This window comes from Moschus berezovskii, chromosome 25 (assembly GCF_049115385.1).
Source record: "Moschus berezovskii isolate FMDL1 chromosome 25, NW_MosBer_1.0, whole genome shotgun sequence".
Lineage (NCBI taxonomy): Eukaryota > Metazoa > Chordata > Mammalia > Artiodactyla > Moschidae > Moschus > Moschus berezovskii.
The window spans coordinates 37,511,260-37,534,924 of NC_142484.1; the positions used below are offsets into that span (position 1 = coordinate 37,511,260).

The following is a 23,665-nucleotide window of genomic DNA, read 5'->3' on the forward strand; positions in this document are numbered from 1 at the left end:
TAAAATCTCAGAGGTTTTTACATCAATCCTGGGTGTTCATTGGAAGGACTGATGCTAAAACTGAAACTCCAATACTTTGGCCACCTCACGTGACGAGTTGACTCACTGGAAAAGACTCTGATACTGGGAGGGATTGGGGGCAGGAGGAGATGGGGACAACAGAGAATGAGATGGCTGGATGGCATCACCAACTTGATGGACATGAGTTTGAGTGAACTCCGGGAGTTGGTGTTTAACAGGGAGGCCTGGCGTGCTGTGATTCATGGGGTCACAAAGAGTCGGACATGACTGAGCGACTGAACTGAACCGAACTGATGTTAAAATTATGGGATCATCAGACCGAGAAAAATTTTAATTATTATTCTAAGTGACCTATCTGAGATTGCATTAAAAGTAGGGGTAAATTTAGCCTCAGAGGGCTCTGTGGGAGGTCAGAGAGAGAAAACATAAAGTTGGTTTCTGCCTTTACCTTACTAAATCTAGTTCATTCAACAAACTAGGCATAAATGTGTACAAAATACTTCACCCAGCATTGAAGTTCAAGGAATGGTAAGGATCTAAACATCTGGTACACAGCAGGTGGTTGGTATGTTTCTCTGCTCCCACTTTCCAATGCCAAATTCTCCCCAAGATATAGCATTTCTGAATAATTTTGAACCTGTTCCTTTAATATTTCCCTGTGTATTTCACACCATAATAACTTTCACTAGTCCTAGATGGGGGGGTAGGGGGTGTGAGTCTTTCCTCAGTATGATTTAGGATGAAAGGGCAATGAGGTTCTGGGAAGCTGCCTCATCTGAAGGTTACAATGCAAAAGCATGTGGATTTGCACCTGGCAAACTATATGCACAAACCAACAGGAGCAGCAAGTAGCCAGACCACTAAGAGGGTCAGAATCTTGGGCCCTCCATAAATCAGCAAGGGCATCCTTGAATGAAGCGTGTTTGGGAGGGAGACCACCTCATGTCTTTTCTCGGGGACTTTTTTTTTTTCCTGTAGAGTTATCTAAAGTGGCTGTATCTGTGGATTTTGCTTCATGCTCATATTTACCAATTAATCAAATGCAAACTCTTCTTTCTTTGCTTCCCACCCTCAAATGTAGATTCTCATAGGTGAACAGGGCTTAAGAGATAACCCAGTTGAATTTCCCCTGTAAAAGGACTGTTATAGCTTCTCCCTGAATCTTTGTGGCAACAAAGAGCTTGCCATGCATGTAACAGGCTTTGTGCTTTAAGCATGAGGTAGTTCTCATGCCTTTCTTTTCCCAAAGTCAAGGCCTGCTATCCAATTACACCTACCTTTCCTAGTTCTGCCCTCTGTATGAACAAAATTCTTTCATATTGCAACTCTAATATTTGCATTTATTCAACAAACATATATGGAACATTTACCCCATGTGAGCTGCTGTTATAGGTACTTGAGGATACATCAATGAACAAAACAGAATTTTCTGTCCTTGTGGGCTTACCGTTATTGTTGTTAGTCACTAAGTCCTGTCTGACTCTTTGGCTACCCCATGGACTATAGCCAGGGATGCTCCTCTGTCCATGGGGATCTCCAGGGAAGAATACTGGAGTGGGTGGCCAGTCTCTTCTCCAGGGGATCTTTCTGACCCAGGGATTGAACCCACGTTTCCTGTTCTGCAGGCCAATTCTTTACCTCTGAGTCACCTGGGAAGCCCTATGGGCTTAAATACTATAATAAACAAAGGAATAAATTCTTAATACAATACCTGCTGGTGATATTGCCATGAGTATAAATAAAGCCGTCAATAAAGTGAGGGAAAAACCCTTGTGAATATCAGTGGGGGTCCTGTTCTAGGCAGAAAGAACAGCAGGTACAAAGCCTCAGGCAGAAACACACTTAGAACCTTAGAGTTCTATAGCAAGAGAACTCATCTGACTGAAGCCTCAAGGGCAAAGGGAAATTGACACAGAATGAATTCAAAGAAGTAACCAGGGGCTTGCGGACTACAGTGAGGCACTTCATTTTGATTAACTGGTGAAGGAAGCTAGTGAATAGTTTGAAGCAGAAGGTTGAGTGAAGGTGATCTGGTTAATTTAAAAAAATCACTCCATCTGTTGTATGGAGACTAGACTGTAGAAGTGGTAAAGCGGAAATAGAGAATAGTTTAACACACTTACAGTAATCTATGTTAAGATACGATGGTTTGGATGATAGCAGAAACAGAGTTGGTGAAGAATGACTTGATTTAAGTTTTATTTTGAAAGTATAGTTGACAGGATTTGCTAATGAATTAGATGAAGGATATGAGTAAGAAAGATAAATCAAGGATAATTCCTACATTTTTGTAGGAAACTGGGCACCATTTCCTGCGTGAGGCAAGACTCTAGGAAGAGCTGGGTTTGAAAATAAAATGAAGTGGTGTGTTTTATAGAAGTCAATCTTGAAATGCCTATTAGATGTACGTCATGAGCATCACTGTGTGAAATATACAGTATAGGGATAAAACTTAAAGTCATAAGACCCGATGAGAAAACCTAGGAGGACAGGTTGCTGAACAACCAAGGAGGTGTTGTAGGGAATTCTAGGCTTTAAGAAACCCTCTACAGTTTCCTTTCTTAAGCATATTTTTATATATCTTCACAGACAGATTTTGAGAGTTCAGTTCAGTCGCTCAGTCGTGTCCAACTCTTTGCGACCCCATGAACCGCAGCAATCCAGCCTCCCTGTCCATTACTAACTGCCGGAGTTTATCCAAACTCATGTCCATTGAGTTGGTGATGCCATCTAACCATCTCATCCTCTGTCGTCCCCTTCTCCTCCTGCCTTCAATCTTTTCCAACATCAGGGTCTTTTCAAATGAGTCAGCTCTTCGCATCAGGTGGCCAAAATATTGGAGTTTCAGCCTCAACATCAGTCCTTCCAATGAACGCCCAGGATTGATTTCCTTTAGGATGGACTGGTTGGATCTCCTTGCAGTCCAAGGGACTCTCAAGAGTCTTCTCCAACACCACAGTTCAAAAGTATCAGTTCTTCTGCTCTCAGCTTTCTTTATAGTCCAACTCTCACATCCATACATGACTACTGGAAAATCCATAGCCTAGACTAGACAGACCTTTGCTGACAAAGTAATGTCTCTGCTTTTTAATATGCTGTCTAGGTTGGTCATAATTTTGAGAGTATATTATTGGAAAACCATAGTAGTTTTTTCCTGGAAAAATATCTGATATCCTTCATGAAAATGAAAATTTATTGCTAAGGACTGGAGAACTGAGGTAGAAAAAATAAGCCAGACACTTCAAATTATTTTATTAAAAAACTGCCTAATGGATCAAATGTTTCACTCTAACAGATGTCCCATCTAATCCTGTTACTGATATTAACTGAAAGCCATTATAAATACAGATGGCAAGAGTAAAGCTGAAGCTTTTCACAATTCACTACTCCATCTTCCTTGATACTAATCTTAATAGTTGTGTTTTATTCCTGAGAAACTGTATTGAATTTAGAACTAATGTCTAGAATAGCTTTGGCTTTTTCTTAAGTTTTCTTAAATGGCCAAATGTTTTCTTGAGAAAAGTTCCAAGAGAAAGGCCTACCTGAGTTTTAAAAGTTGTGAATTACAACACTGAGGAACTATACCAGCTAAGTTCATGAACAAAATAACCAGGCATGATTCCTCAGTGAGGAGGTCACAGCACCTTCTGTGAATGAATAGACACTAATTTCCAAGTGCTGAAGGCAAGATTCAGAAGGGGAGCAATTCAATTTCATCAACTGGTTGGTGAGTTGCCAAACACTCGACTGTCATATTTTGCTTGCAAGCACTCATCTACAGTATAACCCCTCTGAAGCCTGATCTAATGGAGACATCAGGAAGTGATCACTACCAGTCTTTCCTGGACCATCTAGAATGCTTGTTGCCAGTAACAATCTAGGATGGAAATGTATGTGACAGATAAGCAAATGAATACACTGCTGTGTTATTTAGAGCAGTGAGGAAATCCATGCAATAGGACAGCTAAAAGATGCTTTTATCAGTTAAGTCAGTGCAGAGTCTCGAAGGGTTAGTTTCCTCTCAAGCAAAAAAGGAAAATGTCAATTTGATTTTAAATTTAGGCATAGAGGAGAGATACTTTTGAAAATTATGCACCTTTTGTTCTAACATTGCTCTCCTTCAACAAAGAGCTGTGCAATGCTTCAATTCATCAGAAAATCAAAGTGCAAACACCTGGGAAAAATATAGAATATCAAAGAAAGAATAGTTGGAGCTTTTGAAGACATGTTCCATAAAAAAAGCTTACTTTCTTTGTATGAGAAAAGAATAGATTTGACAGATAGAGAAAACAACAGTTTGATCCATCCTGGATCAAGTGAGATGTTCAGATTGTTTATTTGACATACTAATTTAAATGTGTGTAAAAACTTAGTTCAAGATAGTTCTGATTGAAGAATTGTACTTTTAAGTTCAGTTCAGTTCAGTCGCTCAGTCGTGTCCGACTCTCCATGACCCCATGAATCACAGCACGCCAGGCCTCCCTGTCCATCACCAACTCCCGGAGTACACTCAAACTCATGTCCACAGAGTCGGTGATGCCATCCAGCCATCTCATTCTCCGTCGTCCCCTTCTCCTCCCGCCCCCAACCTTTCCCAGCATCAGAGTCTATTCCAGTGAGTCAGCTCGTCGCATGAGGTGGCCAAAGTATTGCAGTTTCAGCTTTAGCATCAGTCCCTCCAATGAACATCCAGGATTGATCTCCTTTAGAATGGACTGGTTGTATCTCCTTGCAGTATAAGGGACTCTCAAGAGTCTTCTCCAACACCACAGTTCAAAAGCATCGATTCTTCAGCGATCAGCTTTCTTCAGAGTCCAACTCTCACATCCATACATGACCACGGGAAAAACCATTGCCTTGACTAGACGGACCTTGGTTGGCAAAGTAATGTCTCTGCTTTTTAAAATACTATCAAGGTTGGTCATAACTTTCCTTCCAAGGAGCAAGCGTCTTTTAATTTCATGGCTGCAATCAGCATCTGCAGTGATTTTGGAGCCCAAAAAAATAAAGTCTGACACTGTTTCCACTGTTTTTCCATCTATTTCCCATGAAGTGATGGGACCAGATGCCATGATCTTTGTTTTCTGAATGTTGAGCTTCAAGCCAACCTTTTCACTCTCCTCTTTCACTTTCATCAAGAGGCTTTTGAGTTCCTCTTCACTTTCTGCCATAAGGGTAGTGTCATCTGCATATCTGAGGTTACTGATATTTCTCCCAGCAATCTTGATTCCAGTTTGTGCTTCTTCCAGCCCAGCGTTCTTCATGATGTACTCTGCATATAAGTTAAATAAGCAAGGTGACAATATACAATCTTGACGTACTCCTTTTCCTATTTGGAACCAGTCTGTTGTTCCATGTCCAGTTCTAACTGTTGCTTCCTGACCTGCATACAGGTTTCTCAAGAGGCAGGTCAGGTGGTCTGGTATTCCCATCTCTTTCAGAATGTTCCACAGTTTATTGTGATCGACACAGTCAAAGGCTTTGGCATAGTCAATGAAGTAGAAATAGATGATTTTCTGGAACTCTCTTGCTTTTTTGATGATCCAGCAGATGTTGGCAATTTGATCTCTGGTGCCTGTGCCTTTTCTAAAACCTGCTTGAACATCTGGGAGTTCACGGTTTACATACTGCTGAAGCCTGGCTTGAAGAATTTTGAGCATGACTTTACTAGCGTGTGAGATGAGTGCAATTGTGCGGTAGTTTGAGTATTCTTTGGCATTGCCTTTCTTTGGGATTGGAATGAAGACTGACCTCTTCCAGTCCTGTGGCCACTGCTGAGTTTTCCAAATCTGCTGGCATATTGAGTGCAGCACTTTCACAGCATCATCTTTCAAGACTTGAAATAGCTCAACTGGAATTCCATCACCTCCACTAGCTTTGTTCGTAGTGATGCTTTCTAAGGCCCACTTGACTTCACATTCCAAGATGTCTGGCTCTAGGTCAGTGATCACGTTATCGTGACTATCTTGGTCGTGAAGATCTTTTTTGTACAGTTCTTCTGTGTATTCCTGCCACCTCTTCTTAATATCTTCTGCTTCTGTTAGGTCCATACCATTTCTGTCCTTTATCGAGCCCATCTTTGCATGAAATGTTCCCTTGGAATCTCTAACTTTCTTGAAGAGATCTCTTGTTTTTCCTATTCTGTTGTTTTCCTCTATTTCTTTGCATTGATCACTGAGGAAGGCTTTCTTATCTCTCCTTGCTATTCTTTGGAACTCTGCATTCAGATGCTTATATCTTTCCTTTTCTCCTTTGCTTTTCGCCTCTCTTCTTTTCACAGCTATTTGTAAGGCCTCCTCAGACAGCCATTTCACTCTTTTGCATTTCTTTTCCATGGGGATGGTCTTGGTCCCTGTCTCCTGTACAATGTCATGAACCTCCGTCCAGAGTTCATCAGGCACTCTATCAATCAGATCTAGTCCCTTAAATCTATTTCTCACTTCCACTGTATAATCATAAGGGATTTGATTGAGGTCATATTTGAATGGTCTAGTGGTTTGCCCTACTTTCTTCAATTTAAGTCTGAATTTGGCAATAAGGAGTTCATGATCTGAGCCACAGTCAGCTTCTGGTCTTGTTTTCGCTAACTGTATAGAGCTTCTCCATCTTTGGCTGCAAAGAATATAATCAATCTGATTTCGGTGTTGACCATCTGGTGATGTCCATGTGTAGAGTCTTCTCTTGTGTTGTTGGAAGAGGGTGTAAAGGCTCTAATAATTATGTCACGGGAATTAAGGAGAGAGGAACCTTTCTGTTTTGTGTTTACCTTTCTATATTCCCTGATCCTTGGTGAGAGATTTTAAATTAGATGTTTGTTGAATGAATTGAGCTGAATCTACTTAGCATTTCTCTTCCTAGTCAAACATCTTTCAGGATATATATCAAGTGGTGTTTCTTTCCATTTCTTCATACAATTTAACACTTTTAGACTTATAAATGTCAATATTAAGTAATATTTTATGACTGGGTATCATTTCAATGTACACAGCACTGTTTACTTTTTATTCCAGAAAAATAAATCTGCACTTTATAAACGGTGAATTCTATTTTGTTGACAGGCTGGCTTCAGTCCTTAGGGTAGCAAAGAGTTGGACATGACTGATGCAACTTAGCATGCAATAGCAAATTCAACTATTCTGAAAAAGATAAGGCTACCATCTTGGTGTCCTCTTTTTCAAGATTTAGTGGTATCAGTGAGAAAGAAGTTGGAGTCTGTCAATTACCAACATAGTTTCAGCAGGGGTACTGGAGCCTTACTAAACCTCTCTGCTACTGCTTCTTTCCTTTATCAAAGTTTTTGAATATAATGCATTGTGTTGTACTTCATGACTTCTTTCATCACTGTTTGCATACACTGATGGTTGTTATTAATTTTTATTGTGCTTATTTTGTGAGTTATTGAAGGAGAGAATTTCTATAAGCAGGTAAGATTAATCTGCTCTAATAACCTGGAAACCAGTTCTTTAGTAGTGTATACAGTCTGCTTGTTATAAAACTTTGCCTTCAGGCATTGTTTTTATTTTTATCTTTCTATTAGTTCAATATTAAGTCTTTCCCTGAAACTGCGGGATTCATTTTATTTCTCTGTATCCTGGGCAACATGCTTCCTTGCCAAGTTCTATTTCTAAGAATTCCATCTGTCTACCTTCAAGTCACCTGTAACTGACATAAGGAAAGGTTGGCTAACATGAGGATCAAATGAGTTATTATTAAGAATGATATCAATAGCTCTGGATGCTAAGCCCATCTTAACCATATTTATAGAGATAAATGCACATTTATAAATTAACGTTGAGTCAATTATCCTAGCGACTTCACTTTCCCTTTTCCCTTTCATGCATTGGAGAAGGAAATGGCAACCCACTCCAGTGTTCTTGCCTGGAGAATCCCGGGGACGGGGGAGCCTGGTGGGCTTCTGTCTATGGGGTCACACAGAGTCGGACACGACTGAGGTGACTTAGCAAGCAAGCAAGCAAGCAATTATCCTAAAATAGAACATAATATAGCTGATCTATGTAGACTATTTAACTATCTACAATCTTGTTATGAACCAATAAAAAGAGTCTTAAAAACAATGCTTACACAATTTTATATTCTATTAAATAATCAGAAGCTTCCCAGGTGGTGCTAGTGGTAAAGAATCTGCCTGCCAATGCAGGAGACATAAAAGACACGGGTTCTATCCCTAGGTCAGGAATATTCCCTGGAGAATGAAATGGCAATCCGTTCTAGTCTTCTTGCCTGGAAAATTCCATGGACAGAGGAGCCTGACAGGCTACAGTCCATGGGGTCGCAAAGAGCTGGACATGACTGAGGGAGTAAGCAGAAGCAGCACAAATAATTAGAGTGTGGAGTTCACGTTAAGAACTCTATCCGCCATGGTCTGCACTTCAGTTCAGTTCAGTTCAGTTCAGTCGCTCAGTCGTGTCTGACTCTTTGCGACCCCATGAACCACAGCACGCCAGGCCTCCCTATCCATCACCAACTCCCGGAGTTCACTCAAACTCATGTCCACAGAGTTGGTGATGCCATTCAGCCATCTCATTCTCTGTCGTCCCCTTCTCCTCCCGCCCCCAACCATTCCCAGCATCAGAGTTTTTTCCAGTGAGTCAACTCTTACAAGCATATCAAAGGATCTATGTAATTCTGTGTATTTTTATTTGGGTAGGATGTTGCCAAACTTGAGAAAATTAGTAGGATGGAAACAGAAAAAAAAAAAAGTCTGAATTATCACTCTGTATCAAGAATGATTAATAAACGGGATTCCTTAGCCTAAAAGAGAGAGGCATAAGAGGAGACCTGACTGTGGCCTATATATGTATGAAGGGCTCTTCTATGAAAAGTTGTCTTCATAGCTGTAGAGGGCCAAAATAACACTGATGGACAATTAAAAAAAAAAATGTCCCACTTTCAGCTCAATTCTAGGGAAAAAAAAAATCCAGTGATTGGGTCAGTCTCCCAAGGGAATAGCTATAAAGTACTGACAATTTGTTTCCTCCCAAAGCGTTAAAGTAGAAGTTGAAATCTTGGGCAAGATTTCCTCATAAAAGCCTATGCATATACTTATGTGATGGTATCTACAATTATCTATGTATGTGTACATTTCACATACTATACTGGGACCACTATCTCCCTCAAGGGCACACTGGGTCTCTATGTCCAATTTTTAGTCAAACACAGTCAGGGGGTGTTCAATTAATATTCTACTAAATACACGAGTGGATGTGTATATTTTCAGAGATTAGAATATTTGAAAAATAGGAATTCTTGTACATCAAAATGATCATGATTTTTAAAAACTGGTATCACAGTTTATCACATGAATGGATCTGTGAAGGTTAAATTTTCCCATCGGACTCAACTACTCATGAACATTCAGTGAATGATTTTAGGTTCCTGGGAAGCAGCTACTGAACTTTTTCTTCTTCAGACTAATGGCCTATATTGAACAAATGATGTATGTAATGATTCATGACTCTAAGGCTCTGAATCACCTAGAAAAATGTCCCTCACCTGTTTCTTTTGTTATTTTTAGTCTTCCCTCTTCCTAACTGCTCTCTTTTTATTCTCAGCATTTCCTAATACCATCTTTAGTATGACGATTTCCTACTTATGGTGGATTTTTGGTGGGATCTCATAATTGGTTAGCCCATAGAAGATTCCATGTTTAAAAATTCCTAAGTTGGCTTTCTTTGTGGATATTCAGTTCAGTTCAGTCGCTCAGTCGTGTCCGACTCTTTGCGACCCCATGAATCACAGCACGCCAGGCCTCCCTGTCCATCACCAACTCCCGGAGTTCACTCAAACTCATGTCCATCGAGTCGGTGATGACATCCGGTCATCTCATTCTCTGTCATCCCCATCTCCTCCCGCCCCCAATCCCTCCCAGCATCAGAGTCTTTTCCAGTGAGAGATTTTACCTTTCCTAGCAACTTTCTGTAAGGGATGATGTGTCAATCTAGTCGCAATTGAATTATACTCAGAGACAAAGTCCCTGTAGTACAAGGCTTTTGACTGACAGCTAACGGCACTCAGAGTCACAGTCTGTGAATAAAAAATACTGCAATCTTTAATTTCATCGGGTCTCAATGTTCCAGAGAAGAAGAAGAATTTAATGTACACTGGTTGATGAGCTGGAGAACCAAAATGGATTTAGTTAGGGGACTGTGATGAATTTAGCATGAAGTCAGTGCCAGCCAGCAGAAAAGGACTGCATTATTTCAGTCCTGAATGCCAGTTTTCTAAGAAGGTACTTGGGAGGAAAGCCAAAAATCTTTGTTCATTGTCATTCTTTTGATTTAGTGCTTAGAACTGCCTGGCTTAATAAATGTTTTTGAAATAAAATATTTATTGAGTGAATGGATAATTATTTTCTGCACATACTTGCTTCTTAAAAACATAAACAAGGAAGGAGAACACTCTAAAATTATTGGGCACTGAGATGTGCCAAGTATCTACCTAAATGCTCACAATAACCAAGACGACTTCATATGCCCATTTTACAGTCAGGTAAAGCAAGGGTTTAAACTTAGAGGCTGTCCAAACCCTGAAGTCTTTTCATGAAGTTGCTTTGCTGTTGATCATAAATTGGAAAGATTTATAGTCACAGTATTTATCATAGCAACACACTTCCTCTGAAAACTTTTAAAAATACTATACATACCAATGGATCTACATACAAACAGAAACGGTCTCACAGACATAGAAAACACACTTACGGTTACTACAGGGGAGGGTGAAGGGGGATAAATCAGGAGTTTAGGAGTATGGGATATTAACAGATATCATAAAATAGACAAGCAACAAAGATTTACTGTATAGCACAGGAAATTATACTCAATATTTTGTAATAACTTATAATGTAATATAATCAGAAAAAATAACTGAATCACTTTGCTGCATATCTGAAACTAACAAAATATTGTAAATCAACTATACTTTAATAAAAAATTGAAAAAAATGTTATACAAGTATTTACCCGAGCAAATATTCATAGCTAGGTAAACAGCATTTTCTATGTGAATTATAAAACTTTAGAATGTTGAAAACTGGACTATATCTAGTACAACGTATTTTTTTATATCTGAAGTTTTCACAGTAAAAATAATTTTGACTTTCAGGAAGTTATTGATAATAAATTCTGTTAAAAATCATGAGTCAGCTTTAAACAGCAAAGAAAAGAAACAATGACTACATCTTAACCTCAAAGGGCAAGTGAGAGGTGTGATATCACTCCTTAGTTTCCAAAGGGATTTAGCAAATAGAACTAATTGTTTCACTCTCCTATAATGCTATAATGTACAGAACAGTGGGGATTCTAGCAGAAAAATTGTAGTTTGATTTTTCATGAATGAATAATTTCTTTACAGCCTCAGGAGAGAGCTTTTCTACAGATGTCATTATGAAAACCGACCAAATATCAGCTTGGAGAAAGTATCTCCTAACTCATAAGTGATATGTATTTCATTTATCCAGAAATACAGTTAGCAAAAACAAGACCAGGAGCTGACTGTGGCTCAGATCATGAACTCCTTATTGCCAAATTCAGACTTAAATTGAAGAAAGTAGGGCAAACCACTAGACCATTCAGATATGACCTAAATCAAATCCCTTATGATTATACAGTGGAAGTAAGAAATAGATTTAAGGGTCTAGATCTGAGAGATAGAGTGCCTGATGAACTCTGGACGGAAGTTCATGACATTGTACAGGAGACAGGGACCAAGACCATCCCCATGGAAAAGAAATGCAAAAGAGCAAAATGGCTGTCTGAGGAGGCCTTACAATAGCTGTGAAAAGAAGAGAAGCAAAAAGCAAAGGAGAAAAGGAAAGATATAAGCATCTGAATGCAGAATTCCAAAGAATAGCAAGGAGAGATAAGAAAGCATTCCTCAGCGATCAATGCAAAGAAATAGAGGAAAACAACAGAATAGGAAAAACAAGAGATCTTTTCAAGAAAATTAGAGATATCAAGGGAACATTTCATGCAAAGATGGGCTCGATAAAGGACAGAAATGGTATGGAACTAACAGAAACAGAAGATATTAAGAAGAGGTGGCAAGAATACACAGAAGAACTGTACAAAAAAGATCTTCATGACGAAGATAAACACGATGGCGTGATCACTTACCTGGAACCAGACATCTTGGAATGTGAAGTCAAGTGGGCCTTAGAGAGCATCACTACGAACAAAGCTAGTGGAGGTGATGGAATTCCAATTGAGCTATTTCAAATCCTGAAAGATGATGCTGTGAAAGTGCTGTATTCAATATGCCAGCAAATTTGGAAAACTCAGCAGTAGCCACGGGACTGGAAAAGGTCAGTCTTCATTCCAATCCCAAAGAAAGGCAATGCCAAAGAATGCTCAAACTACCGCACAATTGCACTCATCTCACACGCTAGTAAAGTCATGCTCAAAATTCTCCAAGCCAGGCTTCAGCAATATGTGAACCGTGAACTCCCAGATGTTCAAGCAGGTTTTAGAAAAGGCAGAGGCACCAGAGATCAAATTGCCAACATCTGCTGGATCATGGAGAAAGCAAGAGAACTCCAGAAAAACATCTATTTCTGCTTCATTGACTATGCCAAAGCCTTTGACTGTGTGGATCACAATAAACTGTGGAACATTCTGAAAGAGATGGGAATACCAGACCACCTGACCTGCCTCTTGAGAAACCTGCATGCAGGATAGGAAGCAACAGTTAGAACTGGACATGGAACAACAGACTGGTTCCAAATAGGAAAAGGAGTACGTCAAGGTTGTATATTGTCACCTTGCTTATTTAACTTATATGCAGAGTACATCATGAGGAATGCTGGGCTGGAAGAAGCACAAGCTGGAATCAAGATTGCAGGGAGAAATATCAATAACCTCAGATATGCAGATGACACCATCCTTATGGCAGAAAGTGAAGAGGAACTCAAAAGCCTCTTGATGAAAGTGAAAGAGGAGAGTGAAAAGTTTGGCTTGAAGCTCAACGTTCTGAAAACGAAGATCACGGCATCTGGTCCCATCACTTCATGGGAAATAGATGGGGAAACAGTGGAAACAGTGTCAGACTTTATTTTTTTGGGCTCCAAAATCATTGCAGATGCTGATTGCAGCCATGAAATTAAAAGACGCTTACTCCTTGGAAGGAAAGTTATGACCAACCTAGATAGCATATTGAAAAGCAGAGACATTACTTTGCCAACCAAGGTCCGTCTAGTCAAGGCTATGGTTTTTCCCGTGGCCATGTATGGATGTGAGAGAAGATTGCCGAAGAATTGATGCTTTTGAACTGTGGTGCTGGAAAAGACTCTTGAGAGTCCCTTGGACTGCAAGGAGATCCAACCAGTCCATTCTAAAGGAGATCAATCCTGGGTATTCATTGGAAGGACTGATGCTAAAGCTGAAACTCCAATACTTTGGCCACCTCATGCGATGAGTTGACTCACTGGAAAAGACTCTGATGCTGGGAGGGATTGGAGGTGGGAGGAGACGGGGACGACAGAGAATGAGATGGCTGGATGGCATCACCGACTCGATGGACATGAGTTTGAGTGAACTCCGGGATTTGGTGATGGACAGGGAGGCCTGGCGTGCTGTGGTTCATGGGGTCACAAAGAGTCAGACACGACTGAGCGACTGAACTGAACTGAACGAATGAGAAACTAGCCATGGACACATTCAAGAAATTCTACAGGAAGTGCCTGGGAACAAGGTGAGCTCATCAAGGTCTTAGGGAAAAATACGAACCAACTTTTTGGCCAACTCAATATATTGTCCTCTGTTCAGTTGTTAAAAAAAAAATGTCCTTTGGGAGAATCAGAGAGTGGTGATTTAGTCACAATTTACTTCCAAGAAGACTATTTTCCTGGCTTAACCCAGAGTTAGGCATTTTCTTTTTGACTGTGAACATTATATTTCAGCAAAAGGTTGCCCTGCACATGCAGTCAAGCATATCCTTTCTTCCTCCAAAAGAACAATTTGGGTAATTCAAAAGGACTGAAAAAAGTTTAGCACAAAAAGGAAAATGTAGTGTTTTGAGACCTCATGCCAAACAGCTGAATTTGCCATTTGTGTATTAAGAGTCATACCATTATTCAGAAAGGCCCTTTACCACAAAAGAGGTCTACCTACCACTTAGAACTCAGGGCCTGGGACAGGGGTCTGAATAAAGAATAAATGGTGCCCTGCATTGAGAGACACATTTCTATGTACATAAAAAAAAATGAATATACATTACAATTTACCTCGTGGAAAGAAAGGGGGGAATGTACACTAGATGGATGCCAATAACCAAAACTGTTGCATAACCTTTGTGTTCCGTGTTTACCCAGTGTCTGGTGATCTGTTTGGGAATGAATAGCTGAATTCTGGACAACTGAAAACTCTGCTAATCTAAATACTCCCCAGTTATCAAGGTCAGGTGGTAGTTGTCCAACTTGTTACAAAATGCCATCAGCAATATTATACATGGACAGATGGAATAAAATAAGAATTTCAATGGAAAGTATCCTGTACTAGGCTGTAAGAATGGTGCGTTCAATTTTTAATTAAAATTTTAGCTCATTCATCCCCTTTTTTCTTTTTTGGCAGTGCCGTGCAGTATATGGGATCTTAATTCCCTGACCAGGGATCAAATCCATGCCCCCCTGCATTGGAAACTTGGAGTCTTAATCACTGGACAACCAGAAAAGTCCAAAAATCTTCGCTCATTCAAATGTTCATGGAGCTCCCTTATGTACGCAATACCTGCAGCTCTAGGTCTATATCCCAAAAGTTAAGAGCTGTGAAGTAGTTAATTTACCAAATGACCATCTCTGAAAAGTGACAGATGAGTTTCTCATTTCAACTTTGAGGAAGTTTACTCTGCCCATGCTACTGTCGAGAGAGAGAAAAGACGAGAAGAGATGGGGGAACAGGGACAGATGAGAGAGGAGAATTGTGCAAGCAGACACTGAGACAAGCCATAAACTTCATTCCGCTTGGCTATTGAGAGAATGTCTGTAATATCAAGTGCATGCCGAGATGATATTTAACCAAGCTGGACAATAAATCTGTCATGTTGGCTATTAAGAAAAAATAACATTAAAAATCCTCAATAATTTGGAAATTGCTTTTTGATTAATTGGCCTGTTAAGCAAAGTGTTAGATATTTTAAATACTATTTATTCCAAACTCTTGGACAGATAGTTTCTGTAAAGTATGATAAAAAGGGGGTCCATGCAAGGATGTTCCTCATAAACAACTGCTCTTGGCAGTAAAATCATTCAGCTTCCATCTTGTCCACTCCTTTTCCCTCCTGCCTTGCTTCAGGGACAGGCATGATCTGTCTTGGACTCACCTCTATCTCTCCATCCCAATTCCTCCCACTTATGACACAGAGTTTGGTCACAGACTCAACTGGGGATTTGTACTTCCCTTTTAATTGTTCATTGAATGCTTCAAATTTAGCGCGGGCCAGGGTAGAGATTAAAAACTCAGTGTCTTAAGTGTCAGGATTTGCAACTTGTTTATCTCCTTAGTTTGGGCTACTGATATCTATCTTTTCTGTATGCTATGACTTACCTGGATGGCCTAATAAGAAAAAAATGAGAAAAAGAAGAGAAAAAAAAAGCACAAAGTATTTTAAAAGCTCTTAGAAGTGAACGACATTCTGAGTGGATCGATCAGTGATAACTTTGTGGAGGAGGCAGAATGTGAGAGTTGGCCCATAAAGAAAGCTGAGTGCACAGATGCATAGAACAGTCTTTGGGACTCTATGGGAGAGGGTGAGGGTGGGATGATTTGGGAGAATGGCATTGAAACACGTATGTTGTCATATGTGAAACGAATCACTAGTTCAGGATCAATGCATGTTATAGGATGCTCGGGGCTGGCATGCGGGGATGACCCAGAGGGAGGATAAAGGGAGGAGGGAGGTGGGAGGGGGGTTCAGGAGGGGGAACTTATGTAAACCCGGGGCAAATTCATATCAATGTATGGCAAAACCAACCAATATAATATTGTAAAATAATTTGCCTCCAATAAAAAATAATTACCTAAAAAAATAAATAAATAAAAAAAAATAATAAAAAAATAAAAAAAGAAAGCTGAGTGCCAAAGAATTGATGCTTTTGAATTGTGGTGCTGGAGAAGACTCTTGAGAGTCTCCTGAACTACAAGGAGATCAAACCAGTCAATCCTGAAGGAAATCAGTCCTGAATATTCATTGGAAGGACTGATGCTGAAGCTGATGCTCCAGTACTTTGGCCACCTGATGAGAAGAGCTGACTCACTAGAAAAGACCATGATGCTGGAAAAGATTGAGGGCAAGAGGAGAAGGGGGTGACAGAGATGAGACGATTGGATGACATCACTGACTCTATGGACATGAGTTTGAGCAAACTGTGGGAGATAATGAAGGACAGGGAAGCCTGGAGTGCTGCAGATAAGGGGGTCACAAAGAGTCGGACATGACTTAGCAACTGAACAACAACAAAACCCGAACTGGCTTGGCTCTTAGAGATGGATAAGATGTTGACAGGTAGAGGCCACAGTGGTGAGGAAAGGCATTCAAATGAGGGAGTGGGACAAGCAAAGGCTTAGAGGCAGGAGAGTATGGCGTACGTTTGAGAAACTGTACATAACCCAGTTTACCTGGAGAAGAAGGATGAATAGAGAAGAGAGAAGAAAAGACTGAAATCAAATTTTGCTGCTGGAAAGGGAGGTTATAGAGGATATGAAATGATATAACAGGAAATTTAAAATTTTTATCTAGGGCCAGTGAAGAGCCACTAGACACTTTGGAGCAGGGGAGACAATTAACAGAGCTGGGATTTTTGGAAGTTGACCTACAAGTGTGTGCAAATGGAAGGGAGGGATTCGAATGGAGTCTATTACAGAAGATAAGACAAGACATAAGGAAGATATGAACACCACAGTAATGGCAATGGAGATTTTACACAAAAGACTAGTTAGCTGGAGGTAAGTTCCAAAGGACATAACGCCTGATTTAACAAAGGTAGCCAAGAGGAAAGAAGAATCAACAGAAAAGGACTTTGAACTTTTTAGTTTGGAAGAGTGGGGCAATCTTTAAAAGAACTTGGTCTTCAACTAGCTACATTATCTTAAAGCAACACATACATTTTAGAAGGAAATGCATTTCTTATATAGGTTTAGGGTTTTTTTTTTGTCTTGGACCACACAAATCAATGGTCTCCACGTGTTTAATTATCTAGTTCCTGAGAAATTACGACTTGGAGTGTCCTTGGGAAAGTCACTAGAAAGATTTTTATTATGAACCTATTTCCTGGGAAACCACATGCACACTTCATATTTTCTTCCTTGTATATTTTTGGTTGCTTGGCAAGTCTAAATGGATTTGCCTAATCACAGTTTCCTATACGTGATTAGCCATTTTTTTTCTCAACTGACTGCCCGCACACAAACACCCCAGCTGCTTGCAATGACCAAATCTGCAAGGATAGGGAAATTTTTATATATTGTTAAGAGGAAACATTCTAAATCAGTGCTGCATATTACCCAAATATTCCTCACTGAAATACATGGTCATAAATTATCAGCCAGATGATTCTAGCCAAATAATGGGAAGATCAGTACCACCGTAAGGCCATAAAGACAAACCACATACGTCAAAGGTCATCTCAGAAGTTGTCGCTTGTACAACAGATGGAATAAACATAAGAGTATAAGTTGGAAAACTATAAATTTAATTCTACTACAGATCATTTTTTCAAGGAATCGTTTAACATTGCATCTATATAATGAAAAGAAATATTGTTTACCTTCTGTCTCATGTAAAAGCAAATAAACAAAACCAAAAATAATCCCCCCAAGTCATCTGGGCATTAAGAATGTCTATAAAATAGATCTATTAAATGTTTATAATTGTTCAAAGTAGCTGAAGTAGCCATAGTCATAACTTTTATATTAAAAATTATTGGTAAAAGTGAGAAAGTCAGTTGCTCAGATATTTCCCCAACTCCAGATAATTGATAGAAAATGGGGAAAATTCAGAATATTAACAGGGTTTTCAGACAAATGTTTTCCAATTCTGCCTCTTTTTCAGAATTATCACAGTCTTTCCAGTGTGCCCAGCATAGTCCCCTAAGGGTTCCTCCACAGCCTTACCCATCTCACAAATGACACCTCAATCCATTCAATGGCTCAGTTACAAAACAGTCTCATCCTTGGACAAATGCCACATCTAGATTATCAATAAGTGGCAATGCCACTATATGGAAAATGCCAATATATCTTCACCATATACTTGAAAACGTCACCTTTCTCTTCCTTCTCCAAGTGACCCCTAACTGTCTTTGCTTCTATTCTTGGCCCCTGCAATGCATTTTCTTCACAGTAGCTAAGTGATCTGTTAAAAACAACAAATTTCACCATCTCACATATTGAACATTTTGCAAGAACTTCCCATTGCCCTTGGAATAAAATAAAAAATCTGCAAATATGTTCAACAAAGATGCACATGATTTGGCCCCTGTTCACCTTGACAGTATCATTTCGTGTCATTCAGTATCCTGTCATTCAACTCCAGTCACAACTGATATCTTTTAGTCCTGGAAGGTATGAAGATCCTTCCTACCCTGGGGCCTTCATATACACATGCTTTCACTCTGTCTAGATACTCTCCTCTACTCTTTATCCATCTAATGTCTGGTTTTATTTGTATCTCAAAGTTTAGCTGAAGTGGCACTTTCTCAGATTCCTTACTGAGAGGCACTTTCTCAGAATCCTTTCACATTCCTTAAGTGGCACTTTTTTTTTAAGTTGTCTTTGACCCATTACCTAACTGGTGCCTCCTTACAATCATTTATGTTCATTCATAGCATGTTTTCCAATTTATATTATAGGTGTTCTCTACATTAGACCATAATCTTCTTGAGCAAAAATTCTCCATTTTCTTTGTGAATCCTCATTGTCTGGGTCTGCGTCAGGTCCATAATAAATGCTTAATAAATATTTGTTGAATCACTGAAGAAGGAAATTAATAAACACAGTCAGCTAGCTCTGTATTATATACTCATAATTGAGGCTAGCTAGCCCGGTTGGCTAGAGTGTTGATATTTACTACTGAGAATGCCCACAGGCTCAGTGAAGGGAAGATAAAGGTCTGAAAGCACATATTAAATTTTAAATTCTCTGGAGCATTTTGGTTCTTCTGATGAAGATGAATCACATCTCTCTCTCTGCTCGATTCAATTGGAATCATGGCTCAAGTTCAACCACAGAGCTGATTTCATTCTGTCTAGCACTAAAATGAGTTACCTTTATGTTTCTCTCTCCCATTAGAACTTTCTAATTCTCCCATTAGAAACACATCTGATTCATCTTCATTGTCTCTACTGCATAAGAGTTTCCATAGTACAAGATTAAACACTGGCAGAAATTTAAAAAAAATATCATCATTTAAAAATAAAGAATTACGAGATGTCAAGGGAGGTTAAGACTGGAAGGGATCATCAGATTTAGTGTAGAATCCAATTTAATTATTCAGTTTACTCTGATTCAGCATTTCCTTCAAGGCACAGTGAAAGGCATCAGGAACTCAAACAGTGATTAAAACAGTTTCTTTCTCTGTAAATCAATAAGCTTTATACAGAGAAACCAATCCCCATCGGTGACTTTTGCATGATGACAGGACAATAAAGCAGGACAGACCCAACAGAATCTCAACAGGACCAGCAGGTCCACAAACCTCTACAGCAATTTGGCAGGTGCCTGTTTTCAGGGATACAAAGTTAGCTCTAACAGTTTCCTGGTTCTCCTCTCCCCAGTAGAACAAGCCTATCACCCATATGCTGTGTTCTTTCATTGGGTTATTGCATGGGTATTCCAGGTCGATTTAAGCTTTACCCGTCTCCCCACCACCTTCTTTTTGTCCCAGGGCTATTTCACTCCTGGCTCAAAGGAGAAAACAGTTCCGATAGAAATAAATGAGCCAGAGGGGGGCTCTAGTACCAAAGATAGAGATCCAAAATAATGTGTTCCTGATCAAATGAAGGAGTTTTGACTATCGATTCCCTAGAACCTTTAAGTGCTCTGCTGGGTAGCTGAGGTCATGGAATGACTCAGCTAGCAGGAGGCCTGCTAATGGATGGTAATGCTTTGCTGAGTGCTTGAAACTGGGATTTGCCTTAAGGCTGTACTGAACAACTGCTGTTAACTGAACTGTAGAAGTACCTACCTGTTATTTTAGCATATCTTTTTAATTTAAATAGTGGATGCTTATTAGTTTTAACTTTAAAACACATGGCAAATAAGAAAATGTGTAGAACAGAAAGTCTTTTCTTGCATATCACCAGACAGTGGTGTGGAAAAGGTTTACTTCTTCCCACCCTCAAATTGATTCTGTGATTTTAGTGCGTTTGGATTTAACTCATGAGGGAATTTGGTTCTTCTATTAGATTACCAAACAATTGTGGCAAACGCTGAAACCATATGTAGCAAGCTACAAATAACATATATGTGGCTTCCCTGGTAGCTCAGTGGGTAAAGAATCTGCCTGCTGTGCAGGAGACCCAGGTTCAATCCCTGAGTTGGGAAGATCTCCTGGAGAAGGAAATGGCTACCAACTCCAGTATTCTTGCCTGGAAAATCCATCCCATGGATAGAGAAGCCTGGTGGGCATGCAGTCCATGCAAAGGGTCAGGCATGACTAAACGACTAATATACACACACACACACATCTATATATATATAGTGAATATTTGTTGTCAATTTGTGCCAGGTACTACTCTAAACACTTACTGTATATTGACTCTTTTAATCCTCACAATATTTCAAGGTCCAAGTGCTGTTATTATCTGCATTTTGTAGATGAGAAAATTCGGCTCAGAGAGGTTAAGAAATTTGACCAAGGTCAAATGGCTAGTGAATTGCAGAGCTAGGGTTCCAGCTCAGATACTTTGGAGTTTGCACTCAACCAGCAAGATTTCCTGCTTTGTACTCACCAGATATTAAATATTTAATTCTCAAAATCCAATGCGATGCTACCATTGAAAGCGTAAGTGTTAGTGGCTTAGTCATGTCCAACTCTTTGCAACCCCATGGACTGTAGCTCACCAGGCTCCTCTGTTTGTGGAATTCTCCAGGCAAGAATATTGCTGTTGGTAGCCATTTCTTTCTGCAGGGGATCTTCCAGACCCAGAGATCAAACCAGGGTCTCCTGCATTGCAGGCAGATTTTTTACTGTCTGAGCCACTAGGGAAGATCCCTTTATGATAGCACCAGGAAACTACCATTCAGTTCAGTTCAGTTCAGTCGCTCAGTCGTGTCCGACTCTCCGCAACCCCACGAATCACAGCATTCTGAAAGAGATGGGAACACCAGACCACCTGACCTGCCTCTTGAGAAACCTGTATGCAGGTCAGGAAGCAATAGTCAGAACTGTACATGGAACAACAGACTGGTTCCAAATAGGAAAAGGAGTACATCAAGGCTGTATATTGTCACCTTGCTTATTTAACTTATATGCAGAGTACATCATGAGGAACGCTGGGCCTGAAGAAGCACAAGCTGGAATCAAGATTGCTGGGAGAAATATCAATAACCTCAGATATGCAGATGACACCACCCTTATGGCAGAAAGTGAAGAGGAACTCAAAAGCCTCTTGATGAAAGTGAAAGAGGAGAGTGAAAACGTTGGCTTGAAGCTCAACATTCAGAAAACAAAGATCGTGGCATCTGGTCCCATTACTTCATGGGAAATAGATGGAAAAACCGTGGAAACAGTGTCAGACTTCATTTTTTTGGGCTCCAAAATCACTGCAGATGGTGATTGCAGCCATGAAATTAAAAGACGCTTACTCCTTGGAAGGAAAGTTATGACCATTATGATCCCCATTAATAAGAGGGGCTGGTCTAACCAATGTCACTGAACTATTAAGTGGCTGAGCTAGGCTTTTAAACTCCATCCTGCCTGACTCTTGGGTCTGAGATCTTAAATACCACCCACGAGGACCTCCTAGAGAAGAGAGTATGCTTATTGTTTTAAAATCACACGTAGCATTAGAGGGCTTCCTTGGTGGCTCACTGGTAGAGAATCAGCCTGCCAATGCAAGACATGTGGGCTTGATCCCTGGGTCAGGGAGATCCCCTGGTGAAGGAAAGGGAAACGCACTCCAGAATGTTTGCCTGGGAAATCCCATAAAAAGAGGAACCTGGTGGGCTACCGTGGGATTGCAAAAGAGTCAGACACAATTTAAGACTAAGCAATGACAACAATAATAGCATTAGAGATTACACAGATTTTAAGGGAAAGAGAAATAATTTATTAAAAGAGTATAGTAACTCTCTAGTCATAATCTTTTAAAATATTTAAATACTTTTAAGCTATTAGATTTTTATAAAATATCTGAAATACTATTAATATTAAATGTCATCATTCTGAAGAGCAGAGCTCAAAGTTCTTTTCTTAGAAATTCATATGATTCATCTCACTGTTCATATGATTCCCCAAAGTAACTGCAGTTATCTCAAGAGATTCGTGAATATTTCAAAAAATAAATTTTAACTTATTTTGACTATTGCAAGTATAAAATGCTATGTAGTACTTATTAAATAAAACGGGTAAAAGTATTACCAAATCAAAACAAATCACGAGTCATAAAAATATAATAATTATTTTAGGATAGATTATTCAAATGATTATTTTTCACATGACTGTTTCACTAAAGGAAAGAGATTCCCATTTACATCTGAAAAGTTAGAAAGTATTAACATGCCAGCTAAGTCAGGATGATCTGGTAAGGTTAAAAATTTGTGGAAAAATTTAGATGGTTTTTATTGTTTTTGTTTATAAGAAAATTTCTTTAGAAATCTATCGCTTCCTTCTCTGAGTTCATAGTTACAGTACTGGCTTCTTTTACTTTCTGTAAAATTCTATCATCATAGGATTTCAAATCTCATGGTAAACACTGAGTGCCAGAGAATACAAGAACAGAAGTACACTGTGGGTGGGTTATGGCATAAGCGTTAATCAAACAGTTTGTTGCTGGTATCCTACTGTGAGTTGTTTATGTTTCGGTTACCTTTAGGCCCTTTGAACAATTTGATTTCCACAACAGTCTCCAAAATGGGTCTTCTTCTACGCACGTACAGCCGAACGATAGACCCTGCTTCTTTGAGCGCTTCCACCGCTTTACTGTGGGAAACCTCTGACACGTCCACCTCATTCACCCGTAAGATACAATCATTGACCCTGAAAGAAAGGAAGACAGGTAAAAGTCAGGAGTGTCTGAGAGAATTTCTGAAAGAACATCACGACTATCTAACCTGAAGGTGTGGGGAAGCAAAGCGCATTGGCAGTTTAAACATATTTACATCTGGAAGAAATACTTCATATGAAGGAAATCATGAAAACCTTGAACCCCTTAGTCTTCCCAACCTTCACCACCCTACTGGTCAGGTCCTGTCTTGAACTCCAGTCCACTCTGACTGGGACTACATCACATATGGGGTAGTTATATAGGTCAATCCCATTCTCCCAGTTCATCCCACCCACCCCAGTAGTGCATAATTTGCTGATTTATAATACCCTTAACTGCTAGATTTCTTCCATAATCTCGTGGAAGATCTACTATCCACGTCACACAAAGGAGAGCTGTTCCAAGTGGTTGAGTTCTTTGTCTAAAGTTCTGA

At 39.6% G+C, this 23,665-nt stretch overlaps 1 protein-coding gene across 11 annotated transcripts in view; it reads right to left on the reverse strand.

Annotated features, from left to right (window-relative positions):
• The window catches only part of DLG2 (discs large MAGUK scaffold protein 2), a 1,481,746-nt gene that overhangs the window by 681,310 nt on the left and 776,771 nt on the right, over positions 1–23,665 (reverse strand). For all 11 annotated transcript variants that reach the window (XM_055416123.2, XM_055416124.2, XM_088832353.1 and 8 more), the window contains one exon: positions 23,056–23,225. In XM_055416123.2, the coding sequence (XP_055272098.2) occupies positions 23,056–23,225 (170 nt within the window). The remainder of the gene's footprint in view (positions 1–23,055; positions 23,226–23,665) is intronic.